Here is a 22,079-nt window from a genome sequence, read left to right as displayed (position 1 = left end):
TTCATTTTGTACCTGCAAAAAGATAGCAGTACATTCATCTATTGTCAACACCACATATCGATCTATACTTCCAAAGAGCCTTAAGGAGTAACTACTGGTTCTTTCAACAAAGGTAATGCTGTATCTGAAGAATTAAAATTATTTTATTAAAACTCAGTCAAGTGAAATAATATATTTTTCTTAAAGAAAATCAGTAATATATACCTCTTAATACATTTTTTTAACTTAGAGACTTAACAGTCTTTTCATACATTGATCTTTCTCAAATGGTCAGTTCACTTTAAGACACAAACAACGTACATCAGTGTAGCAGTGATTTAACAAAATATTACTGGATTAATTCAATTAGGTTGCTAACTGCATCAAATATGACCATATACAGCCTTTGAGTTTACAAAAAAAAAGACATAATACAGAAACTCAGATAGATAAATCAAGATATGTGCTTAGAAACTCCTTTTTACTACCTTTGTATATTTAATTTCTTTTCCTCCTTTCATGATGGTGCAGCACAGGGAAAGCAAACTGAGTGAAAACTCCCTGACTGCCACTGGTATGATCCTAAATTTTTCTGAGTGACTGAGAGCTGTCAGCAGCACAGCCTCCTGTTGTATTTCATTAGGAAACACAGGAGACCTGAACCTTAATCTGCCAGCATTAAGTCATCTATAAACTTACATGGACACCAATGAAAAAGCAAATTATTACTTTTTGTGAAAATATATTGCTCTTTGCCCACCTACTTAACTACTCCATCAGTGCTACAAAGAGTAAACGTATCAAAAAGCATTCCTAGCTATTTAGCTTATGGCCAGGCTGAATGGAGAATAAGAACAAGTCAGAGTTTAAAAGCATGTCAGATCATATGTTCAAATTTTAAATGTCAAAGATATATATATATTTTTCCCCCTACTGAACTGTAATTAGACACAGTTCAAAAATGACTCCACAGCTGACTCATGGATACAGCAAAGATCAAAACTGGCATGTCTCTGCAACAATGTGGTGAAATCAACCACCCATATCTCTGTCACTAAGAGATACTGCTGCTCTGGTTCCTCTTTCTTTCTTTTTTTTTTCTTTCCCCTCACATGATAAGAGGTACCTTTATCAGGTATTTATAACTGTGAAAGCAAAATTCAAGAAAACTATGTCAAAGTAAATAATGCAGAAGCACAATGATTGACAACCATGACAACTTTTGTACAGGTTATAGAGTATTGAAAATTAAGTGAATATTAGATCTGAATTTTAGGAATAAATTAGCCTTGTTTTGAACTTAGCCTCTCCCAAAGGCTGTGAAGCATCAGAAAATGAGATGTTTTATTTTTGCCCATTTTGCTTTTTTAGCATAGATCCAGTAGTTAAAAAGCAAAAAAAATTCAACAGCAATTTTTATGAAGAATTAAATATAAAGTCTTCCAAGCACCAAGAAGCACTAAAGTAAAATGTTTTAGATAATATTACGATTTTCAGGGAAAAGTAGGAAATTAAAAGAGTTGTTTTTATTAAAAGTACCAGTTCATTATAACAATAAACAAATTAAACAATTTCATTCTGGTTGACATCAGTGTGAATCTCCAAAATTAAGCTATCAGCTTTAGCAGAAAAGCTATCTTCTTACATCTTGAAATGCTAACAGTGTAATTGCAGAAATGTATCTGATAGTCAAGTAGATGGCTAATGCATGATACAGTGGGACAAGATACATGTCCTGGAAATTGAAAAATAAATAGCCAATATGATTAAATAGGTGATTTTCACTCACTTGGATTCAAAAAGCTGAAGAATATCTGGCACATTGAGAAGCCCTTCAGTTGTCAGAAATACATATGGAATCTGTACTTCCAGAAGAAAAGAATCACTGTGATTCCCTAAAACATTTTGTATATGTAAGATAATAGTTTCCTGAGCAAAAAACTAAAGATACATTTAGATATTTAAATAGACATAACTTTTAAAACAAACAAAGTGATTCCATCATAGGTTTTTTCCCCCCCACCCAAATTAAACTCTTCTGAATCTCTTTGAAATTAGGCTTTCATCCAGACTTCTTTAGAACTACAGCATTCCCTTAGGATGAGGAAGGGTGGACACAGCTTGTAGTAACTGTAAACAACCTATGACCTTGGCACAACTGCCTTATAAACCATCATGTACTACTACATCTTGGCCAAATCTAGGCTTACACTTGAACAAAAACACCTTCCTATCTTGCTGCATAGATAAACCAGCTCTGTTTGCTTAGCATTAGCCTTCATAAGTTATTACTCATTCTCTTCCACAGGTACATCAATGTAGCATTTTAGGGAACAGAAAATGTTTTCCTTCATATGCCAGTCTAACTGTTGGTTACAATTCTGGAGAGCACTTACCCATTTGTATTGTTTCAGGGAAGGTAGTTTTAAAAGTTATGTAAGCAACATTCAGATTTTTGCACAGATTTTTCCAGCAAGAATCTTCAGAATAATCATATTCCATTACTAATGAGAAGTGTGACCAAGGGAAGTCAGCTCCAATTTGCTGATTATGTACAATAATGCAGGAATATCTACTAAGGCTTAAAAAATCCAACAAAGTGTTAATAAAGTTAAGTTCAGGAAGAATTACCCTCAGAACAAAATAAACTAAATTTTACTTTGATAAATTATGACTGTTTAAAGTGAAGTGTACTTTTTACAAAAAAAAATTTACCCTTCTCTTGCCTAAAACTCTAATTTCTTTAAAAATCAATTAAAAAATTAAAAGCTGTAGTTCTCCCATTCTAATCATCTTCTTGAACTACTCATGTTTTCCCATAATGTCATAATTTTTCAATTTTACCCTTATGCCCCTTTAGCACCTTTTTCTAAAACATGCAAAAAATTATAATTCTCTGATTAAGTTTCTCTAAAACATGCAAGACAAAATAAAAGGTTAGAAATATGCCACTTTTTGTTCTCTAAAAGTACCTTTGAGCCTCACTAAGCATTTTGCTAGAGTGTGGACAAAATAAAAATGAAGGTGTAGGTCTATACTCTGTAAACTTTACTCCAGACTGGAAAGTCCCATGAAATGAACAAAGGTAACTTAAGTTTTACTGACCTTAGTCTTGACTAGAGAGTCTGTTCTCAAAAATCAAGAATTTAACTTACTTGCTTATGATATCTTTACAAGCTAAAAGAGTTCCTTTTTTCTCAGAATTCAAATCCACAGCTTTTAAACCTGCTTAAAAAGAATGAAACCATTGATGAAATAAATGAGCCTCTGTGAGTATGAATCAATGCACAGCAGTAAGCAGCAAATGTGGAACAACATAGGTTATTGAAATTTTACGTGTTACATTTTCTTTTGTGATGAAGTTCCATACAATTTCAGTTTGTATTGTACTGTTGGGTATAATGATATGAAAACTCCTGTCTTGGAACCCAAGGAAGAAGTAATGAAAAAAGGTTTCACGTCTCACAAACTCACAACTCTACTACCTTAAAATGAAAAATTAAATGCTAATGCAAGAGGAAGCACCTTTGCCCCTTTATAAGTTAAATTTCTTTACACCTTCTATACATTTGAAATTTTACAAGTATAACTGGAAGATGTATCTAAAAAGGAATTTTGGTATAACACAAGTGTCTCTCTTCAGAAGTGTAGTTAGCTGGATTGATCTGGGTTTGCAATCAAGTCTTAGGATCTTAAAACAAATAAAACACTTTTCATTAAATATTATTCTTAGTAAAAGCATTGTGAACATGCCTCCTCCCTTTCAAAACATTCTAAAAGACAGGCTTTCTTCTTTTAAAAGCACAGGAAATTTAACTTTATTTTTAAAGGCAAAAGAACAATTATAGCACATGACACTTGATAAGGTTCCTGCAAGAAGGATTTATGAAAATGGATTTTAAAAAACAACATGAAAGAAATCTGTGGCTTGCTCTAAACGTAAGTACAGGCTCAAATAACAATTTTTCTGAAACACATTTGGTTTACCAGCTGAATTTGTGACATTGAACAAGCTTGTGCAAAAATTACTCACAGGTAAAATGTCGAACAGATGAAAGCATTTTTTGTATCAGTGGGGAGATGGGATATTGGAAACAGTATTTTTTTACCTTGAGTTCAACAGATCACTAGAGCTTATGCTGACATATTTAACGAATTAGTAAACTAGATGAGCGAAATAAGGAAAAGTATGGTCTATCACTAACTACTCATTCAAGGGTTTATGCTGGGGAGTTTAGTTAGGACTTCTAAATTCTAATTGCTCTTAAATAACTCACAAGGAAGAAAGCTTGTGACCAATCAGCTAAAAAACATGAAACAATCTGATCAGGACAACAGATGCAAATGTAATTAGACAATGGGCTGTCCACAGCTCTTCTGTGTTCTGTTAAAGAAATTTTTGACTTGACAGATAAACTAACATTCTGTTGCAAAAGAAAACATTATATCAGAACCTTTAATGAGGAGAAAATAAAACTAAAAGACAGAAAAAATTGCTGATGGAAGAGTTAAGAAACATTAAACAGTGAGAAAAATACATAGAAAGGTTTCTGATGAGGAGAAAAGGGAGAAACACCTTCACGAAGCATTCAAACAGGAATGCAGCAAACCACAGAATAACAGCCATTTTTTCTTTTAAAAATACATATTAAAATAATTATTTACCATCTACTCTAGATAACGGGTGAATGAGGGCTGCTTTTTCTCTTCCCGAGTCCATTCTTATAATGATTAGTATCTATAAGAAGACAAGTAGAAGAAACTCCAGTAATAATAAAAAAATTATTCTCTCAGCCTGCATACATCTTTCTTTCTCCTTTGCACAGAAAGCACGAGACTGATTAAACAGGTGGTAAAAATAGAAACCTTAGAGCTTTCCAGAATGACAATCATAGAATATCTTAAGTTGGAAGGGACCCATAAGGATCATTGAGTCCAAATCCCCGTTCCTCAAAGAACTACCTAAAACAAAGCCATATGACTAAAAGCATTGTCCAAATGCTTCTTGAACTTGGACAGGCTTGATGCTCTGACCACTTCCCTAGGAGTCTGTTACAGGGGAGACCACTCTCCCAGTGAAGAACCTTTTACCTAATGTCCAATTTGAATTTCCTCTGAAGCAGCTTCATTCATTCCAGTTCCTCATGTCCTATTGCTGGTCATGAGAGGGAGGAGATCAGCACCTCCTCCTCCACTGCAACCCTTAAAGAAGGTGTAGGCTGCGATGGGGTCACCCCTCAGCCTTTTCCTCCCCAGGCTGAATGAGCCAAGTGACCTCAGCTGCTCCTTCTAAGTCTTGCCCTTGAGGCCTTTCACTGTCTTGGTCATCCTCCTCTGGACACACAAAACACACAAGTTTGATGTCCTCCTTATATTGTGGTGCCCAAAATTGCCACAATATTCAAGGTGAGGCCACCCCAGGTCAGAGCAGAGTGGGACAATCCCCTCCCTCAACTAGCTGGTGATGCTTTGCCTCATGCCCCCTTAGACATGGTTGGCCCTTCTGGCTGCCAGGGCACTGCTGACTCAGATTCGACTTGCCATAGACTTGGATGCCTGGGTCTCTTTTCATAGGGCTGAATTCCAACCTCTCCTCTACCACTTTGTATGTATAACCAGCATTGCCCCATTCCTGGTGGAGAATCTGGCACTTGCTCTTGTTATATTTCATACAACTGACGATTGTCTAGCTCTCTAGTCTATCCTGATTTTTCTGTAAAGCCTATCTGCCATCAAGGGAGTCCACAGCTCCCCCTAATTTCATATCATCGGTAAACTCAATTCATGTACTTTTGATTCCTGCATCTAGACCATTTATTAACATATTTAAGAGCCCTGGTCCTAAAACTGAGCCCTGAGGAACCCCACTGGTCACTGGCCTTCAAATAAAAGGTTATATATAATTTTCAGTAACTGATGTGACACAATATACTTACCAGGGAAACAAAACCACCTGCAGTGAAATGAAGTCCTGGCAATGTTAAAATTCATGTGCATGTTATCTCAGGCATACAACAAGGGGAGATTTGATCCAACAGAAACCTGCAGTGCTCCTGACAGAGGTCTTAAAATTTATATTACCCTAATTTAACAGAAGTATGAATTGGAACGGTAATTATTAGACTTTTTTTCCCCATAAACCAGCTCTTGTTAAAAGATGGCATTATAAATATTCACATAGTCTGGAACAGTTTTGTTTGCTTAGAGAAATTGGTTACATTGTTAACCTTAACACTGTGTTTCTCTCCATAACTTTTCATCCAATTTAACATTTCACACTGAAGAGCTGTTATTTTGGGATTTGTTTCATGCTTTTTCTGGCTGCTGTACTGTACGATCTTCAACTGCCTCCAGATGTTACTCAAGCAGGATTCTAAGATGTTTTTATAGATATCCTTTGCCTTGGACAAATAACCTGTCAGTAAAGCAACAAAAGAAGCAATTGCAGCAACAAAAGATAATTGTCAAGCATTGTGTTTAATCTGCACATCAATTTAAAATCTACATGAAGGGTATCTGGCACAAAAGCAGATGAAAATTCAATGGCTTGCCAAAATGGAGGGATAATATTACCAGTAAGCAGGTATGTAAATGGATTTTGTAAAACTGCCATACTTTCTCTAGTATCCATAGACCATACGACTTCAGCTACAATTATTCAATATGACATTCTATGGCTGCAGAAGCAGGCAGCAGCACTGTTATATTTAACTAACCTATATAGTATACAACATATATAGTATACAACATATATACAACAGTATTTCTGCCATCACTGTCCAAAGCTTCACTTGTCCTGTGTCTTTACCGCTCTTCAAACTATCACAACTAGTTTTCAACTCTGAATGGTGTCTTCTGTATACAGTTGGTGAAAATGATGGGGTTATTTCAAAACGCATTCATCTGAGATAACTGTGTGATGAATTGCACAGCACAGTACAACAACACAAGAAGACCTGTAATGAAGACTACGGGGCCTACTCAGAACCAGGCTCCATTTTTCTAAGTTTTTTCCCAGATCTTTTTTACTTGTACAGTTTCCTGTGTCAGCTGTTGCTGGGGTTTGGAAACACAGGTGCTTTGCAATTCTGAAATATCATCTAGGAGTGCTTCAGCTACAATAAACAGTGGAGGAGGAACTGCTCATTTGTTTTCCTTGTAGAAAATAACTTTACTTGGGATTTTATTTATTTACTCATTCTGTTTTTTCTTCCTACTCTTCTATTGCTAGAAATATTTAAGGAAATGCAAAATAATTTATTTTCCCTACAATTTCACTTACGGCAAATGTTTTCCATCTTACATCAATTTTAAGGAAATACTGTCCCTTAAGGCATTCAGACCCACTGAAGTTAGATGCTCTGAACCACCTTTACTGCTATAAAGACAGAGGGAGCCTGACTTTCCTAAAGGCATTCATAAATGCTGACTTCAGCTCTTTATCGATCTGTTTTGATAGAGGTATCTGATAATTCACAATGCACAACTATGACAATTTGATAAGCTCAGCATTATCATTTCAGGCATTAAACTGGGTTACAATGGATTTTCATATTCCAAATCTGAACAGCATAGGACCAGAAAAGCTCAAAAAAAAGCTGTGGAAGTTATGTTATAACTTCAAACTCCATGCCTTATGATACATTAGATATTATTTTAGATTTTGCTTAAAATGCCCTCATATTTGAGTATCTAATTTCCAAAGAGCCTAAGAACATTTTTAGGTGGAAAGTGCTCCAGACCCACAGAAGACAGATTGTAAATAAAAAGGGACCTGACATTTTTGCATATTTCTCAGTTTCACACAGAGATTACAATGAGAATTTGTCATTCTGAGATACAACACATAATATATGTGAAAATTCATAAGAATGTTTCTTCGACAAATTAATGGAATAACATAAGCAGAGGTATATTAGTCATGAACAGAGCGTACACAGTGATGGCAAGGAATCAGAGCTACAAACATGAAGGACAGACTGCAGAACACACACAAAGCTTTGGGTTTCTGGGTATCATTATTTACTACTGAAAACAAACCTAGTGCTGTGTCGAAGCCGCATGACAATAGCAGATCTCGAACTGTCACCAGCAGATGTACCAGAGCAGCATGTCTGAACAGCATGATCTCCTTCTCATCTATTTTACCTTTACAAATAGAAGACTGAGGTGTGGTTGTGGTCTGTGTAAAATTTCAGAAATCTCACTGTACACACATAATCAATTTAAAAGATCCGTGTATCTCAGAATTTTCATTAAACACACTTAAACACAGACAGCCTTCAAAGCTCAGATCTGGTGAACTTGGCAAACAGCTTTTGATATAACATCTCCCATGCCATCTGACCCAGAGCAAGCGGCACACAGGGAAGTGTTTTTGAGAGGTGTGTAGGGACAGATGATGCTTGCTGGAGTAGGGGATAACAGTACCCTTGGGAGTGCCGTTAAAACCACACTGCTCACTGATTTTAGTGAGGGAATCTAAATATACATGGGTACCAATACATTTCCCATCTTTTGGTCCATGATACAAACCCAGCTGTTCACATTACTATTTCCTCATCCAATTAGTCAAATCACTAAATTTTTCAACAGCACTGTAACTCCATCTACCCTGTTTTCCAAACGTTTCAGAACTCTTTCCAAGAAACTAAATCAGTATGGACTTTTTTTCCTTGTCATTTCTAACATGGGCATAGCATTTTGCATCATGCAGGTGGGATGAAATATAACTACTAAAAGAAAAGAAACAACAAAAACACACGACAACTTTCAATTTTAAAATCTAGCATGAAAAAATATTAAGTGTTTTTTGCTGTAGAGGCAACATTTCTGAAGCATATGTAAAATATTTTAAAATTAAATTCAATTAGAATACTTTTTTTTGTATTGTAATATTGAGGTTAATAAATGCAATGTTGAACAATTAGGAGACATTATTTTGGAACTAAAAGAGGAAATCAATTACTGTAAGTCTACAAACTGTTAATAGTTTTATCATTAATTTATCAAGCATTTTGAACCTTGGCTCACCAATTATATCTGTATTAGTTTTAAAGAAGAAAAAACCTCAGAGATGCTTTTTAAAAGACATACCTTGTTCAAAATTATCGCACACTACTTTCTCTTGCTGTTTTAAGAAAAACCTTGTATGATCAAACTTAACACTGTCAAAGCTCCAATTTACAGAAGCAAGTACACCCAGACGCGTCAAATCTTTTAGTACAGGAATGGCTGCTTCTTCCAAGAGGCAGTATGCCTGGCATTGGCTTTCTGCATAGCACAATAAACAAAACATGATAGCAAAGTTTGGTTTCATAAACTATTATTGGACAAGAATAGTCCAAAGACCCAGAAAACACTAACAACACTGACTTCTTCATGAAAGCTGCAACATTAATGGAAGAAGAGTTGCTCCTCATGGAACTTCCTGAGTGGCAGAATTAAGCTGATCTTCAGGGCAGGCATCTATGCTGTTCCATGCATTTCATCAAGTGACCAAACTCCATGATGAAAAATTAGGATTTTTTTACTCCTGAGACTCGCACTGAAATTGTACTGCTATTCCATTGTTGTACAGCCTGCTTTTACATTGTAGTCATTTTCAAAATGATAATTTTTGTTTTGACTGCAGAAAACCCTAATTTTTTTCCTCTTGTTGCATTAAAGGAGTCTTGCTTCAAAATTTATTAGAAAAACATAATTAAAAAATAAGCTTATAGCTATGATTCCCACCTCAGATGGAAACAGATGAAAATGCTGCTGTACTCTTTCACTGGTTCTGTGAAAGACATTCCCACTAAGCACATGCTTGGAATAAATGCATTTTCATGGGAAACCAAACTAATCTGTACCAGGTCCACGACTTCCTAGCACCGTGTATGCTTGATTTGAGGCTCTTAAAATAGCTTGGATAAATACTTTCTAGGTTATTCTCTATCATTTCTACTGCATGAGAAAATTGCTGTCAGTGCATGTTTTTTGATACAATTCCTTGTACAACAGCCAGAGTTCACAGAGTAAGGCTCAGTCATGTGTTAACCCACAGTACATTTCTACTGTGTTCAAGACACTTCCTATCAAAACAACTACTGATCCCTTCCATCTCCAGTTCTTATTTACTCTGCCAGAGGAAAAAGTAAAGAACAATAATTGAAGGGTATTGATTGGTATGAAGAGATTGTATATCTGCTAATTTAGATCAGACATAACCCAAAGTCCGAGTTACTCTTTTTACTTTGCATGTGATTGGCTTTAGTACTAAGATGGAATTCTAGAGCCTGCTCTCACACCTGTGTCAAAACAAATATCCATTTACTTGCAATGTTTCCAGTCACAAGGAGCAGAGACTAAGCCTAATAATTTAAGCATTTTTTGAGCAGTACTATTTAATATAAAATTATATTGCAAAGCTGTATAGACCCATAGAATTGTTAGGATCATGAAGTTCAACTGTTAACTCAGCACCACCATGTTCACCACTAAACCACATGCCCAAGTGCAACAGCCACACTTTATTTGAACACTTGCAGGAATGGTGATTCCACCATTTCCCTGGGCAGGCAGTTCCAATACCTAACCATCCTTTCAATGAAGAAATTTTCCCAAGATCCAATCTAAAGCTACTCTGGCACAGCCTGAGGCCATTTCCTCTGGTCCTGTCACTTGTTACCTGGGAGTCTGACCCCTACCTTCACATGGAAAAAAAAGCATATCCAAAAATAGTATACCTGATGCTTGAATATTGACTGTGATACCATCCTCATTCTCTTGGGGTTTTTCCTCTATTTTTACAATCTCACAAACAGAGTCATCCTCTTTGTAAACATGCATATGCTGTTCTTCAGGTTGTAGCACTGAATTATTAAACCACAAGTGAATATTTAGACACAAATATCACAAACCCAGCTCAATGAATAAGAAAACTGTTCAATAAATGACTCTACATGCAAAGATATTTTCAATTTAAATAGTTTCTGTGACATATGCATTTTCTCCCCATGAATTCTTTACTGTTTTCATGGGCTTACACAGTATGGGAAAAACATCAAGACACAAAAGGAGATTAGGCCCTGTCTGCCTTCACAGCCCAAGAAGTCAGGCATTATCAAAGAAACAGAGCTGGGAAAATTAAGGTGCTGGTCCTATAGCTCTATAATACAGATTCATAAGAAAGATCATATGCCTCTATATGGGGAAAAAACACATATGAGAGGAAAGACACTGCTCAAATTATGAAAAATACCTCAGTGAGCGAGACTAGAAAAGATTAGATACTGTAAGCCATCCAGAAGAACCATGGAAGATGCAAATAGTAAAAAAAAAAAAGAAAGAGGAAAATAATTTTCTACCATCTGCTAGCTATCTTTTGTAACTTGTTAGTATTTCTAAGTGGCTGTCTCCTCTTTCTGATAAATACTGATGCATGAGCTACAACTTCTGACCACAAAGCTCCTTCTGACAGTTCTATATCTTTATTTCTGAGAGGAGTTCTTATTGAATAGTTCTCTACTAAATATTACTGACTTTTTTTCTATTTATGAATGTCAGTTTTCTCAGAAAACAAACTGATCATACACAAACAGAAGGAAAAGAAAAAATGAATTTTTATTCTAGGTAACTTAAAAAAACCTTTCTGATTTTGAAAAGCTAGAGGGGGTTCCAAACCGAATCACTGAACTGTTTCTACTACTTCCCTCCTCTATATTTTCTAAAGTAAATATTAAACACAATGATATCTTTAAAAAATAAGCCAAGCAACAAAGAGCCCTACAAGAAGTGCTGGCATCTCTACTTTTCAGTTAGATTTAGACTGACCCATAATAAAAGCTTTTCATTATTACAAAAGTATGCGATAATTTATATAATTTCTACATCAATGTGGTAAGACCCACACATTTTAATGGATTCTCTATATATCAGAAATAACTGCCACACTGGGGTCTTGCCTGTACATATTCTAGTCTGCATTTAATCTACTTAAACCTCCACAAGCCTGTTCCTGAATGTAACATAGCTTATCTTTCAGTACATTTGGATTCCTTTTTAAGCAATGCAGTTCTGGTCATAGTTCACTAGATGGTAGCATAAAGCTTCAGTTCAGGTACTTTGGTCTCCTACTTGTAAAATTTGGCTTGTTGTTTTCTGAGGCCATGAAATGTTTTAAGCATCTCTACCAATGTCAGTAACAGGTGAATTTTTACCAAGAAATAATTTCCTCCACAAGATTACACAAGCTTTCAATTAAATAAATATCCCAACTCTATTCTATAGGAATTATTGCTGAAAGCTTTTATATAAAAAATTTTTTTTTTTTAATGCTGAGACAAGTAACTAAAACACAGATAAAAGTTCTTGTTAAAATTCTGCCATACAAGTCCCAAAAACCTTGAGAAATATTCTTTTCAAAAGATAATTTTATCCTGAAAACTGAGTCTGGAAATACGTCTCTGCTGACTGCTATTTCATGACACAGACATTTCTTTTTAAAAACAAATAAAGAAATTCTTCCACTTCTTTTCTTTCTCTGTTGTTTTGCATCTCTGCAATGCTGAACACATAGCCTGAGATTCTTTCCTAAGCATTGTCATCAACAAGAACAGGGCTATCAACAACTTTCTGTTTTTCCTAATACCTGTTCTGCTTCATTGTTTGATGAGGTTTGCACCAAGGTAACTGGCTCAAATGAACAACTCTTGTTCATTGTCTAGTTTATGTTGGTTCTATAGAAGTAAGAGTACTGATTTACTATTTGGTAACTACAATGAATTTGATAACTATTTCTTCTCCAGAGAGGTTTGGAGATCTGATTCAGAACATATGGACAGAGGAGATCATCTGAAGTACCAGTCAGAGTTACTTCATCAGAACTGGAATAAACTCATATGTTTATTTTATGTAATACCACTTCCACCACCAAAAACCCAACCCATTCCAAAAACAAAACACCACCCCAGCTAAGCCAACCAACCAAAATCCCCTAAGATACCTAAAGTAAAAAAACCAACAGGTAAGATATTTAGAGGAAAAATCAGCTTCAACTAAGACCAGAAAAATGTCACCATTTACTTCAAAGGATACATCTACTAGGATGAACTCGCAACTATTGTAAGTGGTAAAACAGTAAAGAATTAAATCTGGAAAAAATGGCAGCATAAACTGGTTCACATACCTTTTTCAGGTCTATCTACATAATTTTTTTCCTCTCTTTGTCTGAGTGTATGTTTGGATCTCATCATGATAAAGTTGTTCAGATCAGAATCATCGTTGTCCCATTTTGTAGCAAGTGCAAATGATGCAGGCTTTTCACTACAGGATGAGCTGTGTACTTTAGAAGATACACCTTTACAGCTGACTGATTCAGATGGTTTGGGAGTTTTCTTTTCTTGGTTTAAGAAACGAATCTCCTCTTCTACCTTAATCTTCCTGTTGTTTCCTCCAGTAAGCTCTCCCCCAGATGTATTTGTGCTGTGAATTTCGGCAGATGACACAGCACTCATAGGCAGGGCAAAATACTGCCTTTGAGTCTGCAGCGACAAGTCAGGGTTTACTACTTTGTCCATCTGATGTCTTTCAGCAGAAAGCAGCTCTTGGTTTATCACAGAATTTTCTTCAAGCCATTCTGAAAAATAAAATTTAATTTATTCACTGAAGTATAGACCTTTTTCTTTTCTGTCTTCTGGCTGGAGTTAATGACTTTGGATGGTTTATAGAAAAAGCATTTTTTAAAAATTTCTTCTTTCTGTCTTCTCAGATCATTAAAATCCACTTTTAGAAAACTTGCACTGACTAGTCCAAAGCAAAAATGCACAATATTGAGACACAGAAGGCCATGCTATTGTTTGAAGAAGTTTTCACCATGGTGTTTACTGATGTTAGATTTCTAGGAAGTGGAAAGCAGTACCTTTCATTAGGGAGAAAAGTTACCGGATTTTTTTTTTTTTAGAGGAAAAAAAAGAAGTAATGAATGCAATCTGCTCCCTCTGAAGATATGCTTCAATAGAACTGCAATTTTTTGCATTATGGGTGTACATTCATCTCAAACACAGTAGCTAAACACTTAAAAATATGTAAAAAGCAGTAACTTGGAACTGTTCTTTCATGAGCAGTGTCTATTTGTTTCACAGTTTATCATGTTACTGTCAATCCTTGGAATGCTACAACCACAACTGATGCCTTGCAGTCCAGTCATAGCTATATAACAAAATCCAGATAAGGTTTTGCATTTTTCGTTGCAGTTTGATTATAAGTATGTAAAATGGCCCATGAGAAGTTCTGAAGTTATGAGGTGTTCAAATTTGAAACCATTGTCAGCATAAAAAAACCTCTGTAGCATCACAAAATAAATAGTTTTCATTGTAACACACGCTGGCTTCTGCAGACAGGACAATGTGAGTATCTGCTTTATTAAAATATTTCAGTGCAAAACTACTATTTGTTAAGAAATTCTCCTGTATGAACCTATTTTATTAAAAAATAGTATGGCTGGTGGCAGCTACTCTTCACCTGCATGGTAATAAATTTGTGTACTTAAATGTTTTTGTTCCTACAATTTAAGTTTGTGAAAGTACACCTTACCTGCAGTAGTGTCGCTACTTCATTTTGTTGTAAAACATTTTAGTCTCAAAAATAAGAAATATTTCATTTACTTTGTTCTTGGAGATATGTAACTATCACTGCCTGATTCTCTGACTAAGTATCTATCTTTGCCTTTCTATCACTTTTTTTAAAATAAGAAGGTACTTACTTTCTAACTGATACGATGTAAATTGTGTGAATTTTTCTATTTCTGTAGGAATTAAACTGTTTGCATTACTGTCATCCATATTTAATTGCTCCAAAATTTCTATGGCTGCTGAATTTAAACCCAAATTAAGCCACCAGCCCTTCTCTAGAGAGCTAAGCATTGGTGCTTCTGTCTCAACTGGTAGCATTTCTTGCAGTTCTGTCAGTGAATGATGCTGAGGCACAAGGTTAACAGTCTGATGCTCTACAAAACCCAGAAATAACATATAATATTAATAATCTAGAAACATGAAACAGAATGTAATTTTGTAAATAAAAGCTCCCAGGTATTATGACCTACTATATATCTCCATATATCCCTTTTTTATACTTCCATTTGTAACTCAGTGTCCATGAACAGATTTAAGAGTAAAGCAGTTGACATTATCAGAGTAAGAGTACTTTTTACTTACTGTGTCTATGAGTAAGGTCAGGTGGGGGGTTAATTTTTTTTCAGATCTAATAATGTGTAGCTGCATTATTAAAATTACAAATTATCTTGTTCATTATGTGTAGGTTTACTTATCCTGCTTACAAAGACTTAGCAGAATCCTTACCTGAAAAAAAATCAACTGGAGTAGTAAGGAGCATACCAGACATTATTTTAAACTGTAAATCAACGTACAAATGAATTGGACAACATAACAAGTCAATATACATAACTTAATCCTGGCACTTGTAAAATGAAGCAAATAAAATGAAATGAAAGAATAATGGTAATTAATATTCCAGTGCTGTCATAAATACCCTGCAGCTTATTTTGGTTTTGTGTATTTTGCTTCCTAACACGAACTCTGCTTTTGTGAGTTTATAACATTATTTTCCATGAAGCATACTCTTCTATTGATTAATACACTTTTTAAAACATTATTTAAGGGAAAATAGTACACAGGAAAGAGTTCAACAGATTAACAAATTTCTACCAAACTGTTACTACAGTTATTGTATATAATTAGCAGTAGTGAGCTGAACACTGTCATAATAAAATAAAACTCTTATTTCATTCAAACTACCTCCACAGAAGGGTACATGACATACTGACTTCTTTGTTGCCATACTGTAACTTTTTACATGTACTAAAAGAATCAGATAATCCAAACTTCAGAGGCTTACATTAATTGGATAATTTTCAATGGCTCAAACAAAACATGTGCTCTGTAATATAACATTATCTTTTCTGCTGTATTTCTCTGTGTACATGGAACTTGTTAACATCAATTAGAAATCCTTACCGACCAGCAAAAGAGAGCTCATATTATCCCGATACTTCTCTGATTGCCATACCAAAGAGTCTAAGTATTCCCTAGAGGGCCCTGTAATCAAAATACTACAAAGAACATAAAAAAAGACTTGTAGTTATGAAGTTTAACAGGATTATCTGTTGAATTTTGATTTATGTAAAACTGCCTTTTAAAGATCTACTTTGTCTTTAAATTTTCAGTTAATTCATTCATTCTCCCGTTCATCAAAATGTTTGTTCTTATCCATACAGAGGAAACAGGAAAGAGTGAGAGGACCCATCAAGGCTGATTCATGAACTAAAGTGGTACAGAGTGAGAATTCTGTCTAGAGTGTGGTTCCCGCCCCAAAGGGATATTTAAATTCTTTGTGCATATGTGAGAAAGATAGCAAGGTAAAAAAATTCTAGTCTCAAAAACAAGATGAGAAGGAAAAGATGAAGCAATCCTAATCCTGTGTCAGGATGAAAAGGCCCAAACCCCATTATTGGAGGATATCCCCAAAACACAGACAATACTTTCTTCCTGTATTGCTTCTGGAGATTTTGAAGGTGATACTTGTGCAATGTATGTATTTTCCATATTTATAAATGTATACATACACACATATACACACTTGCTAAATACATAGGTATTTACTGTTGCCTATTTCAAAAGGGAGACTGCATTTTCAGGTTATTAAATCCCCCTACAGAAAGAGGTCTACAGAGGTGGTTGTCATTTCCTTTTTCAAGCTCCCCTGAAAAGCCATGGATACGGCCTGTGCACTCCATCACTCTTTCACACAAAACACAGTATATATGCAGGTCAAACAACATAAGTATTGATTCATAATGTTCTATTCATAATAGACTAAAGTTATTTTTTCAATTATTTTGAGGATGTATGATTTAGAGGATTTATGGTAGAATTTGTCACTACCAAAGTTTCATTACCTGTTACCAGAGAGAGGAAGAAGTTCTTCCTGAAGTCCTCTGCACAGAAAATTAACCCATGAACTTTGTTGTCTGCATGGAGGAGTTAAAGGCACTTCCATTTCATCTTTCAATTCAGCGAGAAATTACGTAATGCCCCAGCCAAAACAAAAATAAAAAATCAAAATCACAAAGCTACCTTTGAATGAAATACACATGCTTACGAATTTTATACTAGTGGAATTTTGTATTAAACTACAAAATATTTTCATAGGACGATTCACTGTTTAAGCTCTATGCCCCAAACACTTCACATCCAATTTCCAGACAGTTTGGGGATAACAATGTGTAGGTTACATTTCTTTGATGTAATTCTGGCTGCATACTCTTCACATGTAAGATGATTTTTATAATTAAATCATCAGGTACCATGGCTGAGGTCTTGATATTGGCCTTCTTAGATGCTTTCCCCATAAATGAAGTTAATTAGATGGGAGAGAAACTTCGGCTAATGTTATAGCAGCTGTAAGACACAGATGACCGGACTTGGGAACTTCAAAAACAGTCAGGATTTTAAAGACAAAATTACTCTTTCAAGTAGAATTAGTACGCATTGAAATTTCTAGGGACGATCACTGAACTGATCATCTGCTTTTTTAAAGCAGTATGTAAACAAACCTGGCATGTTAAAAGTTCCCTGCAAGTTACTTTTAACTTTTTTTTTTTTTTGCAATTGTATCACATGTGGATATATTAATGGATTATTTATTGGTTTTTATTCAAATCACATTAGGAATTTGCAACTGCACTGATTTTAGTGTCATTTCATAAAAACTTGTGGTTTACATGACTGTCCTAGAATTCTTCTCTCTGCCATTCTTCTAACCAGAAAGCAGAGGTAACAAAAACCACAGTTGTTCTATGGTCTGTGAAAACTGTCAGAAAAATTTTAAGTAAAACAGTGCCTCTGTAAGGAAAAACATTTGTAACAAATTCCCTATTCATTCTAACAGGCAGCAAGCAGATGCAGTCCTCATACACACGTTGTTTGGCCAGTTGGCACGAAGCAGGCTATGAATCAGTCACCTGTCCAGCTGCTTACAGCTGCTCCTTGACTGACCTAAAAAGCTGATTGTATGGTAGGAAGGGTAAGGGACAATGTTATAAAGCCAGAGAACACAAATACCTATCAGAGAAGCAGAAAAAAAAGGTAAGAAATAGAAGTGGATATAAAGGAAACAACATACTTCTATCCAGTATAATTTCTTTCCCATTTACTTAGAACACAAAAAAAGCTCCATGAACTACTGCTGTGAACTTCAGCTCACGAACTGTTTTTTGTGGGGATAAACAATTTAAGCACATTACTTTGAATAGGATAGGAGCTGGTCTCAGGACAGTATATCTCTGCCATATCTAAAAAGAACAATTCTCTCTCTTTCAGCAATACTATTAATTCTTGCCTTTAAGTTATTTTTGCCTTTAAGACTGGAATATTTTCATCAGTTACATTAGATAAACTCTGCTTACTCTCAGAGGTTCATTGAACTCTCTTGTTTCTTAAGCCCTTTATCAATAAACAGATCCTATTCCTAGCAAGAGAGAAAGGCAAACAATGAAAGGTTTACAGAAAATGCCATTATATTATCACCGCTTCTTCTCTGAGTTCAAGCACACATATTTCACTTCTGGTAGCTCATAAACACCAAAATCAATTAGAACAAGAAGATGGAAGCTGATTGTGCCCTAACAACTTAATTTTGCCTGATGCAATGGCAGAGCTAAGGCAGCAAACTGTCAATAAAGATTAATGTGGTCACTTTCTTTAAAAAACAATTCAACATTATTTGACTTCTTACATCAGCTCCAGTAGAACAGATAATATCCTAGAGAAGATCAAAGTCAACCTGTCACTGTTGCATACAGGAGGAAGGTCTCAAAATGCTCAGACCTACTACACTTAAGCTCCTCCTATTTGTCAGCCTCAGAAGCAGAGAGCAGTCAGATAGCTCATTCGACCCAGATTAGTTTATCATGCTAGGCAATAACTTCAAGTTGGAAAGTAAGTTTAACTTTGTCTTGGTGGAACAACACATGGTGGGTTTGCATTGAGCTTTTATATCAGACCCTTTGAACAGATATGATTGCTCCAACCAAAATTCCACTGCAATACAGTATCAGGAGCATGATCCTATTAGCCTGCAGAGGGTAACTATCAGTTCAGTTTAAAACACATTGAAACTAAGACAATAAGGGGGTTCTTGATCTGGAGAAAACACAAGATTTCTCAAGGATTTTAGTAACTGCTGGACGGAAAACTATCAAGTGAACATGCACTGGTTACTGATAATACTGCTGCTGCCCAGGGCAATAATGGATAGACTTTTTCCTGGATAGGATACACGTTAGGATGAGAGGTACATATATATTCAAGCATTGCCACTCTGCTCAGATCACATCCATTTGTAAACGTCACTCTTTGCACAGGCTCTTCTACATTTAATTAAAGGTGAAAAATGCCACCAGCATAGCCATTTTTCTGCCTCACTTCACCAGCCAACATTTAGCTGGGAATACAGTTGGGCTGGCAAAGAATATACATTATTTTCAAAGGTTACACCTGGAACCTGAAGAAATTTTAACTAGGGTTGGATAATTAGGTTGTGCAGTCATACACCAAACCCGCCCAGCATTGGTATGCACTGTAAACACCATGACTTGAGTTTTCAAGCTATTAAAGGTGGACACATACAAAGTATTTCCAAATGCCAGTGAAGGAGAAGCAAGGATTCAATGCAAATATTCAACACTTCAGTTTATTTCTATGGAAAACAGCTCTGCTGACTATATGACTTAATTTCTTGATCACACATCATTACAGAACTGTTTGCAAACCAGAATGTCTGCACAGGAGCTTTGAACATCTAGAAGTTATTACCTCAGCACTTCTGCCTGGATTGTTCTCCACCACCCTATTTTGAAAGCATTTATATTAGACTTTAACAAACTTTATACTGCGCTTTTTAACTCCACAAATTGATGTTAATCAATCTGTCTTAAATTTCATCCTCCCTCTCTAGGTAGATAATTTGCTAGACAAAAAAGATCCAAAAAGCCTATCAAATACAAAATTCATAGACATCACTTGCAGCCAAAAGCAACATGAGGGAACTGTAAAGTTGGTTGTGTTTAGACTATAAAGCTCTGGAAAGCAGTATGGCACTTCTAGCTCCTTATAGTGCAGGTAAAAAATAGTAGATTACACAAAGAGAATGTTCTTATCTATACAGTGCATGTCCTCCTACGAACAGAATATAGGAACAATTGCTTAAAGAATTTATTTTAAATATCACCCCTTGATTCATACAGATCTTCCTACCTGACTCACAGAATTCCAGCATACTTGTGCTATTACTGGAGCAAACCTCTTGTGGAATGGGACAGTACTTGGAAATTTCTATGTTGTATGTAATTTCTGCTTTGAGATCTGAAAACAGATTTTTAAAGGTGCCATAAATTAACCATTCATTACATTTTCCTGTCAGAGCACTTTTTGCTTTCAATCTTATTATTGAACCTCCATGATATATTGTTATGAAAAATCACAGTCATGCTTAGTAACCCCAAATGCTGTAGCTGATAAGAGCAGTGTTCAGTCTTGTCCCTTAGGTGACAGAAAACCCCCGCAATCTACTATAATCACTACCCGAATTATTCCAAGCTCTTATGACTACAGTGATTTCCAGAACAATTAAGTAGCCTAAATATAGTTTGCTGGGAGTTTGTGTATGTAGATTCTTTTGCTACCAAAAAAGAATGAAAAACTCCAGTAGGTTGACATTTATGTACAAACTCCTCAAATATCTGCAGCAGAGGTTGGATCATTCAGCTCAGAACATGGTATGTACTAAATGTATCATAAGAATGCAAATGAAACTACCCTAGTCAAATATACACTTTTAAAAGTTTTGTTCCTATTTTCAACAAGAGACTGGATTATTTCAAACTGGTGCCCTATCAGACAGAATTCAGCAGACACTCCACATTCAGAAGCACGACTCTTCCTTCTTTGAGCTGCTTCCTGCCCACCAAAAAAGTGGAAAAATATTAATTTTTAACTAAAAAGAACACAACAAAAACACAGGTAATGTTTCTTTCTTTTAACCAGACAAAATACTGCCATATAAATCAGCCCATTAGCCAATTAACTGTCATTAAAGTTGTATTTATCCATCACATAAAAGCATTTAGAAACAGTTCTAAAATTTCTTTAAAGAAATAACTACTGTCATTTAGAGTATTCCTGTTATCCATGGAAATATTTAACCTTTTTGTCCTCAGAAATCTGCTTTTGTGTTTACAATTACAGTGCAACAAAAGCGTTTTTTTACAGTATGATTTACAGTACCGCACGTAATCCTCTTAGGGATGTCTCTGAAAGTAAATTTAAAAACAGATAGGAAAAATCAAGACTAAATTATTATATTCATGGTAGTTTTTATAGCACAAATCATGGTTCATTTACATTTGTTTCCGAGATTACAACACAACCATGGATTGAACCAAATGGCAAATAGTTTACTACCCCTTGAGGAGACATGTACTCAGAAATCTGGACATAGAATAGTTCATAGTCTCACACAGAGGAATTCTCATTTAATAGGCTGTAATGTAACTCAAAAGTGAACTCAATATCAAAGACCCAAATTGTGTTAAATGTGTTGAAGTGAAAGGAAAATCAGGTCAAGCATTTAAGAAAACCAACCCTCACGTTCTTTGATCACTTCTTTGCACAGGTCTTCATCAGCCATAGTGTCTGAGGTCACATTTAACAACTCGTTCAATTCCAAGTATGATGGAATCTTAGCAGAATCAGATCTGCCATTGCTGGGTTTGCTGAATTCTAACTCAAGAGGCAACATGAAATACTGAAAAAATATTAATCACAACAGAATGGTCAGTAAATCCCCTTTGATGTTACTGTATAGTCAAAACTTTTTCAAAATCTTGAAATAACTTAATTCTAAACCAATTTCAGAGCTTTTAGGAGAGAAATCATATGACATTTACACAGTATACACAAAGCTTTGCTCAATAGGGAGCAAAGTTACAGAATGCAATGTTACAGAATTTCAGATTGAGTGACTGGAGTGTAGAGAGTGTA

The 22,079-nt window shown here is 35.3% G+C and overlaps 1 protein-coding gene across 3 annotated transcripts in view; it reads right to left on the bottom strand.

The window, feature by feature from the left end:
• Positions 1-22,079, bottom strand: part of SHOC1 (shortage in chiasmata 1) — a 48,562-nt gene that overhangs the window by 9,275 nt on the left and 17,208 nt on the right. Inside the window, exons 1-14 of one of the 3 annotated variants that reach the window (XM_027652597.1) lie at positions 16,937-17,365; positions 15,996-16,090; positions 15,321-15,335; positions 14,726-14,968; positions 13,151-13,600; positions 10,710-10,835; positions 9,076-9,252; positions 8,020-8,127; positions 6,207-6,394; positions 4,645-4,717; positions 3,135-3,207; positions 2,376-2,560; positions 1,769-1,874; positions 13-124 (exon numbers count right to left, since the gene is read on the bottom strand). In XM_027652597.1, the coding sequence (XP_027508398.1) occupies positions 13-124; positions 1,769-1,874; positions 2,376-2,560; positions 3,135-3,207; positions 4,645-4,717; positions 6,207-6,394; positions 8,020-8,127; positions 9,076-9,252; positions 10,710-10,835; positions 13,151-13,600; positions 14,726-14,968; positions 15,321-15,335; positions 15,996-16,090; positions 16,937-17,037 (2,052 nt within the window). In that variant the 5' untranslated portion in view covers positions 17,038-17,365. Of the gene's footprint in view, positions 1-12; positions 125-1,768; positions 1,875-2,375; positions 2,561-3,134; positions 3,208-4,644; positions 4,718-6,206; positions 6,395-8,019; positions 8,128-9,075; positions 9,253-10,709; positions 10,836-13,150; positions 13,601-14,725; positions 14,969-15,320; positions 15,336-15,995; positions 16,091-16,936; positions 17,366-20,294; positions 20,403-21,686; positions 21,844-22,079 lie in introns of those variants that run through there. The other 2 variants (XM_027652596.1, XM_027652598.1) reach the window with 2 other exon arrangements.

The sequence above is a fragment of the Corapipo altera genome, unplaced genomic scaffold, assembly GCF_003945725.1.
Source record: "Corapipo altera isolate COAL_440 unplaced genomic scaffold, ASM394572v1 61286, whole genome shotgun sequence".
In the NCBI taxonomy this organism is placed as follows: domain Eukaryota; kingdom Metazoa; phylum Chordata; class Aves; order Passeriformes; family Pipridae; genus Corapipo; species Corapipo altera.
The sequence above is the reverse complement of the archived record's forward strand: the minus strand, read 5'-3'. Positions and strand labels throughout refer to the sequence as shown.